The 17,995-nt window shown below is 40.0% G+C and overlaps 1 protein-coding gene across 1 annotated transcript in view; it reads right to left on the bottom strand.

Annotated features, from left to right (window-relative positions):
* Positions 1-17,995, bottom strand: part of DOCK4 (dedicator of cytokinesis 4) — a 534,984-nt gene that overhangs the window by 128,887 nt on the left and 388,102 nt on the right. The window contains exons 18-23 of the mRNA XM_021715022.1: positions 13,869-13,966; positions 13,674-13,757; positions 13,407-13,507; positions 11,350-11,431; positions 9,496-9,666; positions 4,667-4,859 (exon numbers count right to left, since the gene is read on the bottom strand). Coding sequence (XP_021570697.1) covers positions 4,667-4,859; positions 9,496-9,666; positions 11,350-11,431; positions 13,407-13,507; positions 13,674-13,757; positions 13,869-13,966 — 729 coding nt within the window. The remainder of the gene's footprint in view (positions 1-4,666; positions 4,860-9,495; positions 9,667-11,349; positions 11,432-13,406; positions 13,508-13,673; positions 13,758-13,868; positions 13,967-17,995) is intronic.

Consider the following 17,995-nt stretch of genomic DNA (forward strand, 5'->3'; position numbering starts at 1 on the left):
TGAGGTCTCGCCAAGTTGCCCAGGTGGGTCTCAAACCCGCGGGCTCAGACAATCCACTCACCTCAGCCTCCCAAAGTGCGGGATTGCAGGCTGAGCCACCGAGCCCAGCTCAGGATATACTTTAAAAATAGTCTAGTTGTGTATCTTTTTCCCTGTCTCCCTTTAGCCTTGCATGAAATCCACAAAACTGTTAGTGGAGAATATGGAGTTTGTGAAAAAGAAAAAATAAATTAATTTTATTACTTTATTAAGAAATTCCTACTCCCAAATACTTGGTTTTATAGTTTGGAGGTGAAAGCAAGTTGCACCAGCGTGCTTCTCCTTGGTGGTACATGCCCAGGGCATTTAGGCATTTAGACTCGCCTCTTTATCTGCACTGGGTTTTGCTTGATAAATGGCTCAACAATCCCGAAGTAGGGACATATATAACTATTTCTTAGCAAGAAGATAACTCACAATAAAATGACTGCAGACTTCTGCTAAATAAATCATCGAGTGCCAAGTAATGGGGACAAGAGCAAGGCGAAAGTGAAGCCCACAGCTCTAGCAGACTCAGACCTTGCAGAGTCCAGGAGACTCTGTGCCCCCTCTCTTGCTTCCAGGCTAATAGAATAAAGGACCTCCCTGCTGTCACCCCCTCTATGTCTTCCTCTTCCTCCCCAGCTTCTATGTATCAAGTCTACTCTTTTTTGCCATTGCTAAACTGCCCTCTGTACTCCTTTCTCTGGTTAATATAAACCTTCCAAAAAAATAAGGCCACTTTCTCAGATTCTTCTTACTTCTATATTATTAACCAGTTCTTTGCTGGTCAGAAATATACTCAGAATAGCAACTGTCTTTGCCATACTCTATGTTCAGAGAAATGGAACTGTCATTAAGGCAGGTCAAGAATTAAGTGCTTTGAATTTAGCTGAATACGTACCCAGCTGAGACCCCCTGATATCCTGATCCCCACTTTTTGTCTTACCATTATTTCAGGTTAATAGTTTTTTATCAAGAAAGTGTCATTTGTAATCTCCATCTGGTCAGGATGTGTACAATGACACAATTATGGCACTTTTATGTCTCATTTTTAAAAACTTTCAATAAATAAATAAAAATGTTAGATTTCAGAGTGTTTTTCACCTTCTTATAAGGAGTTAGGCCATCACACTGCTTTTGAATCTGTTTCTTTTACCCTTAGGTGGTAGGTGAAATATTGGTCCCCTAAAGATGTCCATGTCCTAATTTCCGAAACCTGTACACATGTTATGGCAAAAGAGACTCTGCAGATGTGATTAAGTTCAGGATGTTGAGAAGGAGATATTTTTTTGGATGATCCAGGTGGGCGTGATATAAACACAGGAGTCCTTAAAAATGGAATTGATAAGATAATCAGAGGCAGGGACAGATTTGAAGATGCTGTGCTGCTGGCTTTGGAGAGTGAGGAAGGAGCTGCAAGCCAAGGGACACAGGCGGCTTCTAAAGAAAATGAATTGTTCCCTAGACTCTCAGAAAAGGAATACAGCTCTGGTAACACCTTTATTTTAGTTCATCGGGACCCATTTTGGACTTCTGCCTTACAGAACTGCAGGATAAGAAGCTTGTGTTGTTTTAAGCCACCGAATTTGCAGTTACTGTCACAGGAGCAATGGGAAGTGACTATGCTATAACTATATCCAAAACATGAGTCTTATTTCACCATATTTTGCTGATGCCATTCATTTCTCTATGTTAACAGTAAAATAAAATTTTAACCCACTCCTTGTCCTTCGGATACAGTTCCTCTGGGGAAATATGAAAAAAACTGGGATATTCAATCCTACATTCCCTAAAAACAACAACAGAAAAAACAAACAAAAAAACTTTTCTCTGTTGTAAGAGTTGCATGTGCTTTTTTTAAAAAAGAGAAGTCAAAAGTGTTTGACGTAATCCTTTTACCTGTTATTTTGAGTGAACTACCACTGGGACTGCTTTTGTGATGAGTTTTAGTTACACAGCTTTTTTTTTTTTGAGTTGGAGAGTTGGGACCTCACTGTGTCATCCAGGCTGTAATGCAGTGGCATGCTCGTGGTTCACTGCAGCCTTCACCTCCTGGGCTCAGACGATCCTTCCACCTGGAGTCACTGGGGTCTCTGGAGTCACTGGGACTACAGGTATGCCACTACACCTGGCTTTTTTTTTTTATTTTTGGTAGAGATAAGGTCTTGCTATGTTGCCCAGGCTGGTCTTGATAATTTTTTTTTATTGTGCCTTTTCTTTTTTTTCTAGTTATCTATCTTGCCTATTTTTGCAAGATGTAGCATGGCCTCTCCTAACCACAACTCAAGAGATCGCATCCTGTTCTTTGACACTGTCTGTGGAGCCTGCTATGTGCATTCATATCTTATTTTCCTTACACAACCTCCTATTCAACCAGACAACACAGATATGCCTGTCCATCCCTTCAGTCCACAGTTTCTGACTTAGAACTTAAGAGCTTCTAGAAACACTTTTCAGGTTTCCCTAACTCTCGTGTAGTCCCATGTGATTTAAACAGAGGGTACTTTGAACCTTGGAAAGTTCTCAGGGACACTTCCTGTTTTTCCCCAAGAAAATGGGCTCTTTTCTGATGTGTTCTGCCCTGCCATTTATATATGGCAGGCTCTGTTTTCCTTGAGGATGAGTCAGAAAACACCAAGCCAAGCCACCTGCTGGGGCAGTGACAGAAGCCTTTCCTCAGGAACACCTGCATGTGCTAAGTATTCCGTTGACTGCGAGCTGCTTTTGCTCCCTCATGATCAACCTCCTCAGCAAATGTTTCCCCCTTTCCTCCTCTGTGCCACTGTATCACAATCATGAGCTTCCCATCATTGGCTCTAGATGCTCCTCCAGGGCTCCTGAGCCTGGAGGGAGTCCCCAGTCACTGCAAAGAACCCAGAGGCTCTGAGCGGAAGTTTAAACCCATTACAAGACCTGCTACACAAACCCTGCAGCGTCACGTTTTCTGGGTCTCATGAGTCCTTGTACTCCTCCTAACCCCAATAAAGATCCTCTGCTCCCACCAAGTCCCAACATTCTTGCTCCTGGATCGCAGCAGCTTCTTTTCTTCCTAAATTTCTAATCCTGATTTCTCTTCCACCTACAGAGCATCAGGAATCAACAAGAAACTGGGTCCACAAAGTACATCTCTCTGGGGCATACAGTGAACACAAACCCATCAAATAATGTCCTTACAGGTGAAAACAATTTTGATCATCTGTGTTGTTCTTTTGGCGTAAGACTTTAACCTAACAAAGAATTATCTGGACAGTGTGGGAGAAATATGGCAGAAATGACTAATGCCTCGGGGACGGGCTTGAACTTGGCTTAGAGTGGTGAGAGCAGAGCTGGTGCTTGAGTTTAACTGGGGTCTCAGGATCTCCACCCCCGCCATTCCCTGCTCCCTAGCTGGAGGGAGTCCCCGGCTTCCGCAACAGAGCCTATATGGACTCTAAGCAACAGAGTTTGGAAACCATGATAAGAAACATCTTTTCTCCATGATGAGGTATGTTTTTACTGAAAGAAATCAGAAAGTTAAACTTTCTTTTACATTGATTGAAGCATTATTTATTTCAGGAAAAAACTTTTTTCCTCAAGAGGAAAAAAATAAATTAGCTATGATAAGTTAATTCAGTGAAATAGTACATTAAAAAAGAATAAACCAGAGCTATATCTAGTGGCATGAACAAATAAAAAAAGTATTAATTTTAAAAAAGGCACCCTAAAGAATGACATGCAACATAATGCTATCATGTAAAGATGAAAAGGCAGGGTGCAGTGGTGGCTCACATCTATAATCCCAGCACTTTGGGAGGCTGAAGCTAGAGGCTTGTTTGAACCCGGGAGTTCGAGACCAGCCTGGACAACATAGGGAGACCTTGTCTCCACAAAAAAATTAAAAAATTAACCAGGCATGGTGATGCACGCCTATAGTCCTAGCTACATGGGAGGCTGAGGAGGAAGGATCCCCTGAGCCTGGGAGGTAGAGGGCACGAAAAACTGTGAGTTTTCCACTGCACTCCAGCCTGGGCAACAGAATGAGACTCTGACTTAAACAAACAAACACATAGATAAAGATAAAAAAAATCATACATACATGCTTTATAACTATGTACTCATATACACATACTTTTATAACTATGTAATAAAGGAACAGAAAATAGGAACCAGAGTCTCTGATAATGGAAATTTCTATGAAGCAAGTGAGAGAATATACAGGAAGGCCTTGAGTATATCTACAGTGAATTTCTTAATAAAAAAACTAAAGCAAATGTTTAATTTATTAACGATTTAACCATATTATGCTCTATTCTCTCTGTATGCTTCAAATATTTTACAATAAAATAATGTAAAAAGGTTGTTTACTCTATTTGAAACCCTCTTTCAAAAAATTATATACACACAAGTACATATTCATGTGAAAATATGAATGGAATCTACTTTAATAAGTTTTTTTACTTGTTGAGGCTTCTTTCTAGAAATACAGTTTTTAATATTCATACTTTTGCATTTAACTACAAAATAAATTTACCATCCAAATAAACAATACTTCTGAGAAGATATCCTTAGTATTTTTGTTTTGAATTGTTTCTGCTAACCATGACTACAAGATGTAAATGATGGCCTTCCAGAGATACTATTTCCTTTGAAAGACTCACCACCCTACCTGGGTTGGTATATAGCTGGCTTTCCACAGTTTTGCCAATGCACTGCAGTTTAATGGCCTGCAGGGAATCATCCACATGCAGGATGGTCGGCAGGCTGCCCAGCGTGTCCTGTACCAAGTTGGCCACTTCCCGGACATCAAAGAGCTTCAGCAGTTCTGAGTACACGGCTGGGAAAGAACTCAGAAACACTGCCTTGAAAAGAAGAAGAAACTTAAATCAACTCCCATGTCAGTGAGTTTAAGGACCAGGATGAGTATTTTTGAATGGTTGGAAAATGAATATAAAATGTACCTGCTACCTTAAGTTAAAAAGGCAAAAATTTGTTTAAAGAGTGAAGCAGAATAGGACAAAGGAGCAATATCATAAAAACTAGGAAATTCTGGAAAATCACTGACATTAGCAAAAGGATTGGCAAAAGCACCACAGAATCAGCAAAATGCCTCATGCTCAGAGACAAAATGCTCAACCAAGACCTGAATTGTAGTCATTTATATCTCATTCCTTTTTGAAGAAGCTTTCTGAATGCCCATTTAAATAGCATTTATCTTTAAAGACTCTAACATATTAATTCCCTAAGGAGCTCAATTCATGATTTAAAAACAAAAACATAGGACAGGGCATCAGAAGACCCAGGTTATGTTTACTAACTTTGCTTCTAGTCAATTCTGTGACTTTAGAAAGTTATTTCAACATCCTTTAGCTTCATCATTTAGACTTTAGTTTCATCACTTGTAAAATGAAAAGATCATTAGAATAAATCCTGGTTTGCTTCAAGATCTATTTTAAACCAAGAATTGCGTGTACAGACTAAAAACCATATTTCTTTAATGTAAATTTAAAAACCTGATAATCATTTCTTATGGAGAAAAAAGATGCTAACATCAAATCCCAAGGGGCCTACTTAAAAAAATTGGGCTAGGATGGTACATCAAAACAAACAAGTAAACTTAGCCTTTTAAAATTCCATAAAAGGAGGGCAAAGGAAGGAAGAGTCGACTAGCCTCAAATGTACCTGGTGAAGGAAGGAGGCATGTGTTTCTAATATGCTAAGATTCAAGTACTAGCTGGTTTACCAGTGAGATGTGACTCCATTGGAAAGTAGGTCGCATCTACATGTGCTGATGATTCAAACACGAAATCAACCTCAAATTCAAGGACTTTAGTATTTATTTATACAGCAGTAGCAAAAATATCTAGAAAAGCCAAGATGTATTTTTGATGCCAGAGCCATCCAAATGCTTAAGGTGCTGCAGGTCAATAGCTATGCCCCTTGACTCTCAAAAATTACAGATTTACTTGGATATATTTAAAACTAAACACCTGATATCTCTGTTAAAGACTATATTTATATAACCTTCACTTCATTCTGCAAAGAGCGATCATACAGATGAAATAAAATAAAACCAACCTAGCTTTCTGATTACTGAAAAATCAACTAAGTTGATTTTCCTCAGGTATCTCCTAATTTACTTACTCATTCTTTACTTATACTTCTTGACTTCAAATAAGTATCTGAAAGTACCTGCTTATACCTTGACTTTAAATAAGTATCTGAATGTATGTATGTATATGCATGTATACATACATGCATTCGGATACTTATATATTTGATATATAATCTCACATATACATACACATTAAAAAGGATAAAGGAACAAGGACTTTGTGATGAGGGCATAAAGATGGTTCTATCAGGGCAAGCTAAGAGTTTTTACCACAAATAAAAATAAAATTACAATTTAGTTTTGACCTTCCGGGTAGCCAAGACAAACAGGGAAAGGTAATTATTAGAAATTTGCATCAGAGTCTTGTTCCTCTACTCCTTCAGTCGGTTCCTTTCTTCTCCTGGGGATCCTGGGGTTGGGGTCTGTCCATGCAATGGACAATCAAGAACCAGGTTACACTGGTTGAGTAGCCCTTAGTTCTCCCAGGGCAGGGCTACCAAGGACAGCATCATTAGTGAGTTCCATTTGGGCCAGGAAGACCAAATGAACCTCCCCAGCAGGACCAGGATGGACAGATGTGTGATGCAGCCGTCCACTGATATACCTTGAAGGACTGCTGGGATAGCTGCTCTACCTCCAGGAGATGGGATATACCTTGAGTTGTAGCCTGCATGGAAAAAGTATGAAATGGAGCAGGGAAACTGGGTTTCTGCCTAAAAGGTAGCCTAATAGCAAAACCCACACCAATGGATACCCTTGGCTCCAATGTGGCAGACAGACTTCTAAGATGACTCCCATGACCTCTGTATTCCTGTGATTACATTAGGGCACATGGAATTTTACAGATGTAATGAAGGTTACTAACCAGTCAGTGGATCTTAAAATATGGAGATTATCCAGGTGGGCCTCATCAAATCACAGGAGCCCTTAAAACAGTTTTCTCTGACTGGCAGCAGGAGTCGACAGATTCAAAGCATGAGCAAGATTTGACATACTGTTGTTGGCTTTGAAGATGGAGCAGCCACAAGCCAAGGAAGGAAAGCACCTCCCCTCACTACTGGTTTCCCGTAATACCTGGCTGACAACCATCAAGGAAATGAGAACTTAGTCTTATAATAATAAAAAAAAAAAGGCAATGAATTTCTGCCAACACCATAGAAGATCATGAAAGCAACTTCTCCTGAGCTTCCAGATAAGACATCAACACTTGGATTTTAGCTTTAGGATATCCTAAGCAGAAAACTCAACTAAGGCTGCCAGGACTTTTGACCTATTGAGCCATGTGCTAATAAATGAGTGCTGTTTAAAGCCATTGAGCTTATGATCACTTGTTGCAGCAACAGAAAACTAAATCATTGGGCCCATCAGATTAGTGACACTGTTTCTTTGAAGAGAGGAGTTGGATCAAAAGGCAACCTAGTACGGGAAGAGGTGTGTAGCAGTCTCCTTTTCCCCAAAATATAGAGGGGGCAAAGCTCTCATTGCTTAACAAAGAAAACGAACCACCTCATCATTTATATGAATTTCTTCTCAGCATCAAACTAAAAATAAAATTCTCACATCAACATTTACAAATGAGGGATACTGCACAAAATAATAGAGAATGACTTCAGTAGAGTTTATAAAGATATTCAGAAACTTTATGTATGTATTTTATACATTTTATAGATTACCTCTTGATTAAAAGCCAAGGCCAAAAGATTCAAATATGATTCTTTGAAGGTGCTGAAGTTGTTTCTCACACTTGGTTGTAGGATAGAACTTATACAATCAAGAGCAGTGGAAGTCAGTATACTGAAGAGAGAACAGCAGGGCTGCTCCATCCTGCTGTGCCACAGTGACCTAAGTAACCGTAGTGGGGCCAGGACTCAGTGGAAAAGGTAAAGAAATATTTCTCTAACTTTAAGGGGGAGGGAAAACAATCTCTTGAACCCCTAAGAAGTAAGAAATCATGACTACTCTTAAGAGAAAGAAAATAATTTTCAGATGTTAATTAGATAAGTTTCATTCCCATAACTGATAAAGGTTTAAAATAAAAATCTCAGAATGAAAACTCAAATACATTTTGAATCACTTTTGTAGAAACAGTATATTTCTGAGAATGCTGATCTAAAGGACTAACATGGATTACCCTTTTCAAATAGAACTGCTTTAAGTAGGGTTTGGCTAGTGGGAATTTGACATTGAAGTCTCTGGCAAGTTCCTATAGTGCAGGGATGGTACTGTTGACGAAAGGGCCAAAATAACATTTAAAAGAACTTGAGTTGTATCCTTGCCCAAACAGAGGATGAGCTACCTCTGTAAAGAGTAGAGTAACAAGAACAGCACCTTAAACAGTCAGGAAAAGTATAGCATTATTATTAGGTGGTTGGTGCATTTCTGGTGTTTTGCCTTCCGAATGTCACATGACACAAGTTTCAACAACACTGCTTTAAGGATCTACTTTCACTTTCTAATCTCCCATTTTATGCCCTTGTTCTCAATGATTATTGTCTTTGTCTCCAGGGCAAGGTAAGAGGGTACTTCTCTTTCTGATAGGTTTTTAAACCAAGTCATTGGAACTTAAAGTATACAAGAAGAATTAAGAAAGATATTTGAAATTATCTCATGGAGCATGTTAAAAGCCATGCTATTTGGAAAGTGGATGGATTCAGTTCTTAAAAAAAAAAAAAAAAAAAAGTAGGGCAACTTCTGGCAATAGAATTGGGCAGCAGCAATTCAGCACTAGTCTTGTAAGATCGGTCCCAGGATGATTAGGGTCAAGTTAAATAAAACAAAGCAACATGCAGTTTAGCTGTGTCCAATATAATGGTTCTCAAATTGACAGATTAAAATGCAGTGAGAGACTTGGGAAAAAGAACTGCTAGAGACTGGCTCTAGTGAAACTCCTTCCCCAGGGCTAATGGTGACAGCACGTCCAATCATCAGTATGTGTTCTGGTAAGTAGAAATGAGGCTGATGAAAACCAATAGCCTCTCCAGGCAGAGAGAGAAGGTTCTGAGGAAAGGCAGCCCTCCTCCGCTCGGCTGGTACCCAGAAACTGGGAGATTTTAAAAAGTCTATTCATAAAGTTGGTTAAGCTACAAATAAAAACTTGAGCTATGAATTTCTGTGGAGAAAACATCCACTTATGAATACACTACACTCATGTTTTTCCTCTATTTAGCAGAGATGAAAAAAATTACTCCCTGGGAGCAGGGACCACCCAGGTTGCATAAGAAGGAGTGAACCAGTCCAGATAGAAAACAGAGCGGGTCAACTCTCCTGTGTGATCAGCAGTGAGATAGTGCCTGTGAACGGTCACTGCACTCCAGCCTGGGCTATATAGTGACATCCTGTCTTTAAAAAAATACAATAGAATAAAAAACAAACAAACAAAATACCTGTGACTGAGATAATGCTCCAGACCCTTTGCTCTCTTGGGAAAGAAAGAAACGGACTGACATGAGAAGCTCCTGGATGCAGCAGCGAAATTCCTCTTCATTTTGTCCACCAGTGGCAAGAGAAAACAGCCTTCGAGATTGAACGATATACTTGAAAATGTACTCTTGTGCCTTAAAAATAAATAAAAAGTTAGCTTCAAAGGAGACCAGGGGTATTGTCATAACAATGACAGCATAAAAACCATGGTACAGCATTAGACTTTTAAATTATTGATTTAAACACTAAGGCCCTATGAGATTTTGAACAGTATTTAGTAGAGGGAAGAGCACTCTTCTCTGATGCCTAATGAGAACAACATATAGAAAATATAGAAACACTTTATAGGCCGGGCTCGGTGGCTCAGCCTGTAATCCCAGCATTTAGGGAGGCCGAGGTGAGTGAATTGCCTGAGCCCGTGGGTTTCAGACACGCCAGGGCAAGTTGGCAAGACCTCATCTCTACAATAAATCAAAAATTAGCCGGGTGTGGTAGCGTGCGCCTGTCGTTACGGCTACTTGGAAGGCTGAGGTGGAAGGATCGCCGGAGCCCAACAGGTCGAGGCTGTGGTGGCTGGGAGTGTGCCACTGCACTCTAGTCTGGGTGACAGACTGAGACTCCAACTCAAAAAAAAAAAGAAACACTTTATAATTCTGGCACATTATAAACACGAAATATTTTGGATCCTCCAAGTTTTAAAAATATAGTCAACAAAGAGGTAACTTTTTTCAAAAATAATTTTGCTTTGGTAGGTACTCTTGTCAATTAGCATCTTACCTGCCATCAGACCAAAGTGATAAATGTATAATTAACAAAATGTTTGTTTAATAAAATGTACACATGACCTCTTTTTATCTACTAATGCCAAATAGGATGGTACTTAACAGGAGGAATCAGAAGACTTCCATCGCTGTTACTGGACAATCCCATTAAGAATTTATGTTCTTAGCCGGGCACAGTGGCTCATGTCTATAATCCCAGCACTTTGGGAGGCAGAGGCGAGAGGACTGCCTGAGCTCAGAAGTTCAACACCAGCCTGAGCAACATGGCAAGACCTCATCTCTACAATAAACCAAAAAATTAACTAGGCATGGTGGCGCATGCCTGTAGTTCCAGCTACTTGGAAGGCTGAGACAGATGGATCACCTGATCCCAGCAGGTCGAGGTTGCAGTGGCCGTGAGCTCCAGCCTGGGTGACAGAGGGAGACGCCAACTCAAAAACAACAACAACAACAAAAAAAACAAACAAAAAAAAACCCCAGAAAGAATTTGTGTTCTTTTTGAACATGTTTGCAAGTCAGGTATTATCACCACCACACACAACTGAGCATATAGGGCCCAGAGATATGGACAGTGCAAAACCAAGAGATCCGGGAAAGCCTTAGCTTTCCTCACTGTGATTCTGGCTAAGCCACCATATTTGCTCTTAAAATTTAATACAAATGATTCACAGATGGTCTCGGTCAAGTTGGTGCAAGCAAGAGCCAGGAACTGCTAAGCTTAACTGCCCCTCTGTAGTCTACTCTCACAAACCTTCCCTCTCCTGCTAGTCCTAGACTCCACTCCAAGTGTTCTAGAGTACAGTGGAGCAAGGATTCACTCCCAAGCAGCTTCCAGTGGATGAGTCTGGCAAAGTTTCTTTCACATTTCATCAGCTTTCAAGCAGCTACAAACCGATTAAGATCCTTGAATTGGAATGTCAGTAATATATCATCACCAATTACTACTGTCTGTGCAGAGGAAACCAATTAGTTTCAGCGTCAGCACGCAGCAGCTTAGTTAGACTGTGCTATCTGTTATCAACAGCATGTTATCACCTTCAGCACCTCCTGGATATGCTCCTGCCGCTCTGCTTCTGTGATCCTGTCCACGTACCATTTGAGCACTTTGATGAGATCTCTAAAATACAGGGAGAAACATGCGGAAGGCAGAATCGGTCTAATTCTCAATGAAATCAACAAACTAAATACTTCATTGTATCACAATGAGGCTTCTTTTCCCATCAGTTCTCATATTTTCCTGTCAAACTACTATATAATAATGTTACTAAGTCTGTGGCTCAACATTCTGCCCTTTTTTGATGTGTAAGAGAGAAGCAACACTCAATGGACATAACTCCTTTGCCCTGCTGTTTCTGGCAGTGCTTCCAAATGGTTCAACATAAATGTCGGAGAAAAGGACTCCGACCAAGCGGATGTCTGGAAGTATGACTGTCACGGTCAATCCTGGATGACTGCTAATTGGGATTTCTTTTTTTTCCCCAGTGTCCACGTAAATAGCTGGATAAAATATCCTTCACTTGAGGCAAAAGGGGATGTGGGGAGGGATAAAGGAAGCATCTCCTCACTCCAAGTCATACCTATGGATTTATCAAGCCAGTTCTCCGACCTGTGAGGAGAACAAGGCTTACTGTTAACATGTGCCTCAGTAGGAGAAGTTCTAAAAAAATCAAGCTGTTTTTTTTTTTTTTTAATTTGTAGAGAAAACAAAAATTCAAAACAACAACCCACAACTCTCAAAACCACAGTCTTGCCACGTTAAACTTTGGTCACTTCTTGGCTTCTAAGAAACATAGTTGACACAGCAATTTTTCTTTCAGTCAGAGAAAACTTGGATGTGCCAGTAGATACATGCTGCAGGAAGCATGATTTTTAAGACAACATATCAGTGAGTTTTTGACCACCCATAGCCTGAGAGGATTTCACAAGCATTACCTTGCCTTTTTAGAACTGATGATACTGCTATCCTGTCCACCCTGAAATGTTAGGGCCCAAATTATTAGACTGAATGGGCCAACATTTCAAAACTATTCCTGCTGTTACCTTTCATCTGCCACAAAAATTCATGTTGACAGATGGTCTAGTCTTATACAAATACTTTTATTCATTGAAATGTTGGAGACACAGATCTTTACATGACATGGTGGGGCATGCCCAAGTTAACAGGGTCAAGTGCTTATTTTATTACCTGCTATCCTTTATATATCACTGAGATGAAGGGAAAGGGGTAAAAACCTGATTCTATGCTCTTTTATCTCAACTCTGGGAGATGGTATATGTGCATGCCCATAGGTACTTAAGGTGTAAGGTAGAAAGGTAGAACAGCATAGACAGCATTGGACTCAGGAGATAGAACAAGGGAGTACATTCCAGGGTCAAAGACTGGGAAGATGTTATTCTCAGGACTAAAAGAGAGAAGCTGTGGACTTCTGGCAATTATCTACTAGGCAGGTGCTAACTAAAGCGTGATATTATTCATTCCCTCTTGGCCTTACTAGCATCATCTGAGCTGGCAGGAAAGGAGGAGCAATTAAAATGGCAGCTGCTATCCACAGATAGAACCCAATGACTAAATTGCTTGAGGCCAGGGACCAGTGTTTACATTATCAGCACAAAGCATAGTGCTCGGCACACAGTAGGCACTCAGTACATCTTAACAGATGAATGAATGAATGAATGACTTTCAGCAAGTATGAAGGCAAAGGTTGTTTTCTATTTGTATTTCTCTCTCATGGACAACTATAATCCTCAGGGAGTACAGTGATTTAATAGCACTCTCCACAGCCACAGTGAAATAACCAGACATTTGGGGCCAAAGACTCTCAAGTGAAAGAGAGACAAGAAGGAAAAGACTTGATATTTTTGGTCTCAAGAATAGTATCTGAGAAGTTCTTTTTTTCCCCTTTTTAATCAAAATAAGTTCTAGCCATTAAAAAAGGATGTATGAGGAGGGACGAGACTGTCTCAAGAGACACTTCAGTTGTTGGGTTTCATTTCATCCTACACTCCCTCTTCAGCTTTCCTATGTAGCTCTTCTGCTGAGAGAATCTCAAAAGGAAACACTTCTAAACCAATTACAAGATAAAGGGCCTTACCTGTATGCAAGTGCCCCAGCAAAATGACTCTCGATATAAGTGTCCATTACAGGCTTAAAATGATGAAATTTGCTATCTTGCAGCAAATTTATTATGTGAACCTAAAAAGAAAATTGAGCTTTATAAAATGGAATGCAAATCCAGATTTTTGGGTTCTTTTTAAAATGAACTCTTACATTATTAAGTACTTATTTCTGAAATGGTCTTGCGAAAATCAAGATTGAGAGACAAAATTGTGGAAATAGAATGAAGTGAATTTAAACTTACCAAAGAATCAAACACTTTAGACCCATATTTTTGAGAATTTTCATCTAAAATTCCAAATAAAGTATCCAGTGTATCCTGCAGAAACTGTTAGATAAAGAAGCAGTAAATGATGAATTAAATACAATCTGTCCTCTCCCTCCAAATGTTCTTTATTCTACGAATTTCCAAGAGGAAAAGTAACACAGCAGTATATACCTTTACTATCTCTGAGCCATCAATTTCTTTTAATTTAGAGAGACAGCCAGTGATCTTGTCTGGGTGGGTTCTCCACTTCAAAAGGTCAAGCATATCACCTTTCCAAACAGAAAAGGAAGATTAATTGCCTTAATAGAGAACAGTCCCTCACATGAAAGTGTTTTACTGGCAAAAGTCAAATTCTTAAACACGTTGTCCACTGCTCCTGACCACTCAAGTTGCAGGTTCCCACAGACTATGACCAGCCCTGTCTAGGATGGCATTTATTACAGTGCATTCTAATTACTTCCTACTTCCATTGCTCTTGACTTATAAAGTATCTGTCATCCTTTAGTTTTCAGGCTACATCTTGCTTCATCTGGAAAGGCTTTCCTAAAATCCTGAGCTAACTGTCTCTTCTTTGTGTTCCCACATCATGGTAACATTTTACCTTATTATTATAGTTTGCATATCTGCCTATGCCCCAACTTGATTTCAAACTCCATGCTGAGCGTGGCCCTATTTTATTCACAGCATCAAGAACAGGGCAAGCAGTTGACAAATATTTGTTGAATAATCTCCTGCCTCCTCCTGGTAAGATGAGAGTTTCTTGAGGGCTGGGAACCTGCTTTATTCATGTTTGGGCCTCAAGAACATAATACTTGCTTTGCCAAGCAACCAACTCCACCAGCAACGGAGCTCTTCTTGACAATGTGACCCAAACCTTGCAAACTAAAAGGTCCCTGAACCATGATGGCAAGCACAGTGATTTGCCAGATCATTCAGGGAGCTCTTGGACCTAAGAGTGTCAGTTCCTGGACTCTGTGATATAATTCCAGATTCTGGGCAAGCACAGGGCACAGCTCTTCAATTTCCTCCCTTTCCTAAACCCACATGTGAGTCCTGAGTTCAACAGGTCCTCTGAGAACCTCTTCACTTGGGGAGGGAATATATTCTTCCTGGATCTTTAGGGCAGAAGTTAGAAAGGCTCTGGAAGATGGTGTCCAAGCTTCATTAATCTCCAATCCAAGCAGGTAGCCTTGGTGTCTAGAGGTCATTAGAGGCAGTGAGCACTAACAAGGCTCTCCTGCATGCACAGGGCAGAGGGACCTGGTTGTACAGGCCTCAGGACTCAGTGGGACTGACAGACCAGACTGGCTGAGAAAGAAGCCAGGATGACATTTCCAGGCAGAAAAGCAAGAAACTCACTTCAAAGCACTGGTTTCAGGAGAAACTCAAATGGGACTTGCTGAGCAACAGAAAGATCAACAAGGAAACAAAACCCTCAAAACTCAAAAAACAAGGAAGTAGTTAAGATGAGAAAGAAAATAGGATATAGTGAACAGAAATGAGAAAAAGCATAAGATTCTCAAAAAGAAAGAGACTCCACTAAAGCCAGATTCCAGAGAAAAATTTCACAAAGTTGAATAATAGCAAGAAATTTAGTACTAAATAGGAATGTTTATCTATAACAAACAGGGGCAAGAGGAGAAGAAATTTAGAATGAGATAAATGAAGGAATTTTTAAAATACTGACTTTGAAAAAGAGATGATGTTTTCGTAACCCAAAAAACCCTGAAAATGTTTAATATTCACATGTCATTCAGATATCCTAGGGTTATGATTGAAACCTTTTAAAAGCTGATTGGTTATATTTGGCATATCAGAAATTTCCACAGAGTGAGACCTAGGGCGACAAAGGCAAGGCTCTATTGTTCTCCCTGTTAGTCGCCTCCCTCCCACCTACTTCCTACTTTCTGCATCTCACTTCAGGAGGCCTCCCGCCCTGGCATCTTCTCTTTCATAATCTTCCCCCCCCACCCCCCATGCATTTCTCCCTGCCATTCATTCCTCACTTCCCACGCCACCCTCATTCCGGCTCTCACTTCTCCTTGCTCTCTTTCCCTTCCTTTAAAGTAAGGCAGTTGCAGGGGGCATTCAGGGTCCTGCTCAATGTGAGGAGTGTGGGGAGGAAGTTGGTTCTGCTGGCTGCAAAGTGGCATCACCAGAGCCAACAGTAGGGAACCTGAACTCAGCACCCTCATGGACAGGGCTGGAAGACAGATGCCAGAGGTCCAGACAATCAGATCAGGATGAGACTTTCCATCTTTCCTGCAAGAAAACTAATGAATCTCTAGACTGCTCATAATGGAGCACGTGGGAAAGCCAAGCAGTTATGGCCGTCTGGATGTAATTAATCATGAATGCAAAGTACTGAGAGTTAGAGCAAAACCACTGTTTCCTAGGGCTCTGTTTTAGTCATTTGAAGATATGTTAGTTGCAAATTAGGAGCTATGACCTACCACTGAAAATATGAATTTTCTACATTCTACTCAACAAGCATTGATTAAGCATATATTATGTGCCCAACTTACCAAGAGCTATCAAATAGGAGGATGACATGCCCTCTAATTCTAAACTTAAAATCTCTACTTGATCAGGCAGCCACCGAGGTCTAGCATAGTGCTCTGGCCTTGGTATGACATCCCAAATGATGTTGAGTAACAGAGAGAGTAATAGGTAATACAAACAGACACACTTCAGGAATTCTGAAACGCAAATCTGCTCCAGGGAAGTGTTCCTAGACACCAATCACTTACCAAATGCTCAGTTGTGGTGGAAATAGGATTTGTGTATTTTCCGAGTCAAGTAAAATGAATATATAGCAATTTAATTCCAATTTGGAACTGGATTACTTCTGCACAGGGACATGTGTCTAGCAAGTAAATTTCTGAAAGACCAACGAACTTCCTTCTTCCCTCCCACCTCTTGCAACACTCTTCATTTCCTGGCTCAATTTGAGCTGCCTTACATTGACAAGGTTAATCAAAGTCAAAATTATAATTAAGCACTTATCAGCCTCCAAAAACAAGCTGGGCATTGCATGGCATTTTGATCCCACCTTCCATATAGTAAGATGTTTAATATAATGATTACATGAATAGTTTATCCATATTTATCTGACAATCTTTGGTTTTTAAAATGCAGCAACTTCTAATTTTCAGGATTTGGTTCTCTTTGTTTTATGTTTAGGTTTTGGGGTTTATTCTGTCTACATCCTAAACCCTAGAACTAGAATGAATTCAGGATGCAGGCAGGGACAACTATTTTGATGAAAGATAATCTATTGTGAGATTTACCTGTGTGGTAGGCAGCATAATAGCCCCCAAAGAGGTTCAGTCCTAATACTTGAAACCTGTGGATGTATTTGCCTTAACTGGCAAAAGAGACTTTACAAAAGTGAGTTAATTGAAGATCTTAAAACAGGGAAATTATACGGGATTATCTGGCCCAATGTAATTATGCTTTTTATTAAAAAAATGAAAAGATGAGCCCACAAGTTTGAGACCAGTCTGTGCCACATGATGAGACATAGTCTCTACAATAAATCAAAAAATTAGCCAGAAGTGGTGGTATGCGCCTGAGTTTCAGTCACTTGGAAGGCTGAGGCAGAAGGATCACCTGAGTCCTGCAGGTCGAGGCTGCAGTGGCCATGAGAGTGCCACTGCATTCCAGCTTGGGTGACAGAGTGAGACTCTGATTCAAAAAAAAAAAAAAAAAAAAAGAGAAGAGTCAGAGTCAGAGAGATCTGATGAAGATGCTTTACTGTTGGCTTTGAAGACGGAAGAAGGGGCCATGAACTGAAGAATGCAGGCAGCCTCTAGAAACTAGAAAAGGTCAGAAAAAGGACTTTCCCCAGAGTTTCCAGAAGGAATGTAGCCCTGTTAACACCTGGATTTTAGTCCAGTGAAACCAATTTTAGACTTTTGACCTTCAGAACTGTAAGATAACAAATCTGTGCTGTTTTAAGCCAATAATTTTGCTGTAATTGTTATGGCAACAATAGATAACTAATGCAACTCCAAAATATTCTATTGGGACATTCAGCTAAATGTAAGTAAACTCTATAACAGACATACAACTAATCCAAAAAAGAAGAATAACATTTCTGAGGGCATCAATAACAGGTTGATTTTATTATCTTCATAACTTCCAAGGGGGCGGACTGGTCCTAATAAAAAGACCTGAGGTTTGGTAAATGCTTTATAATCATTTACTGAGTTATATCAATGGAGGTTTTTGTTTTGTTTGGGTTTTTTTTAAGTAAAATCATTAACCACTGAATACAGATAAAGCTTGGTATAACT

This window comes from Carlito syrichta, unplaced genomic scaffold (genome assembly GCF_000164805.1).
Source record: "Carlito syrichta isolate Samal-C Ts95f unplaced genomic scaffold, Tarsius_syrichta-2.0.1 Scaffold306577, whole genome shotgun sequence".
NCBI lineage: Eukaryota > Metazoa > Chordata > Mammalia > Primates > Tarsiidae > Carlito > Carlito syrichta.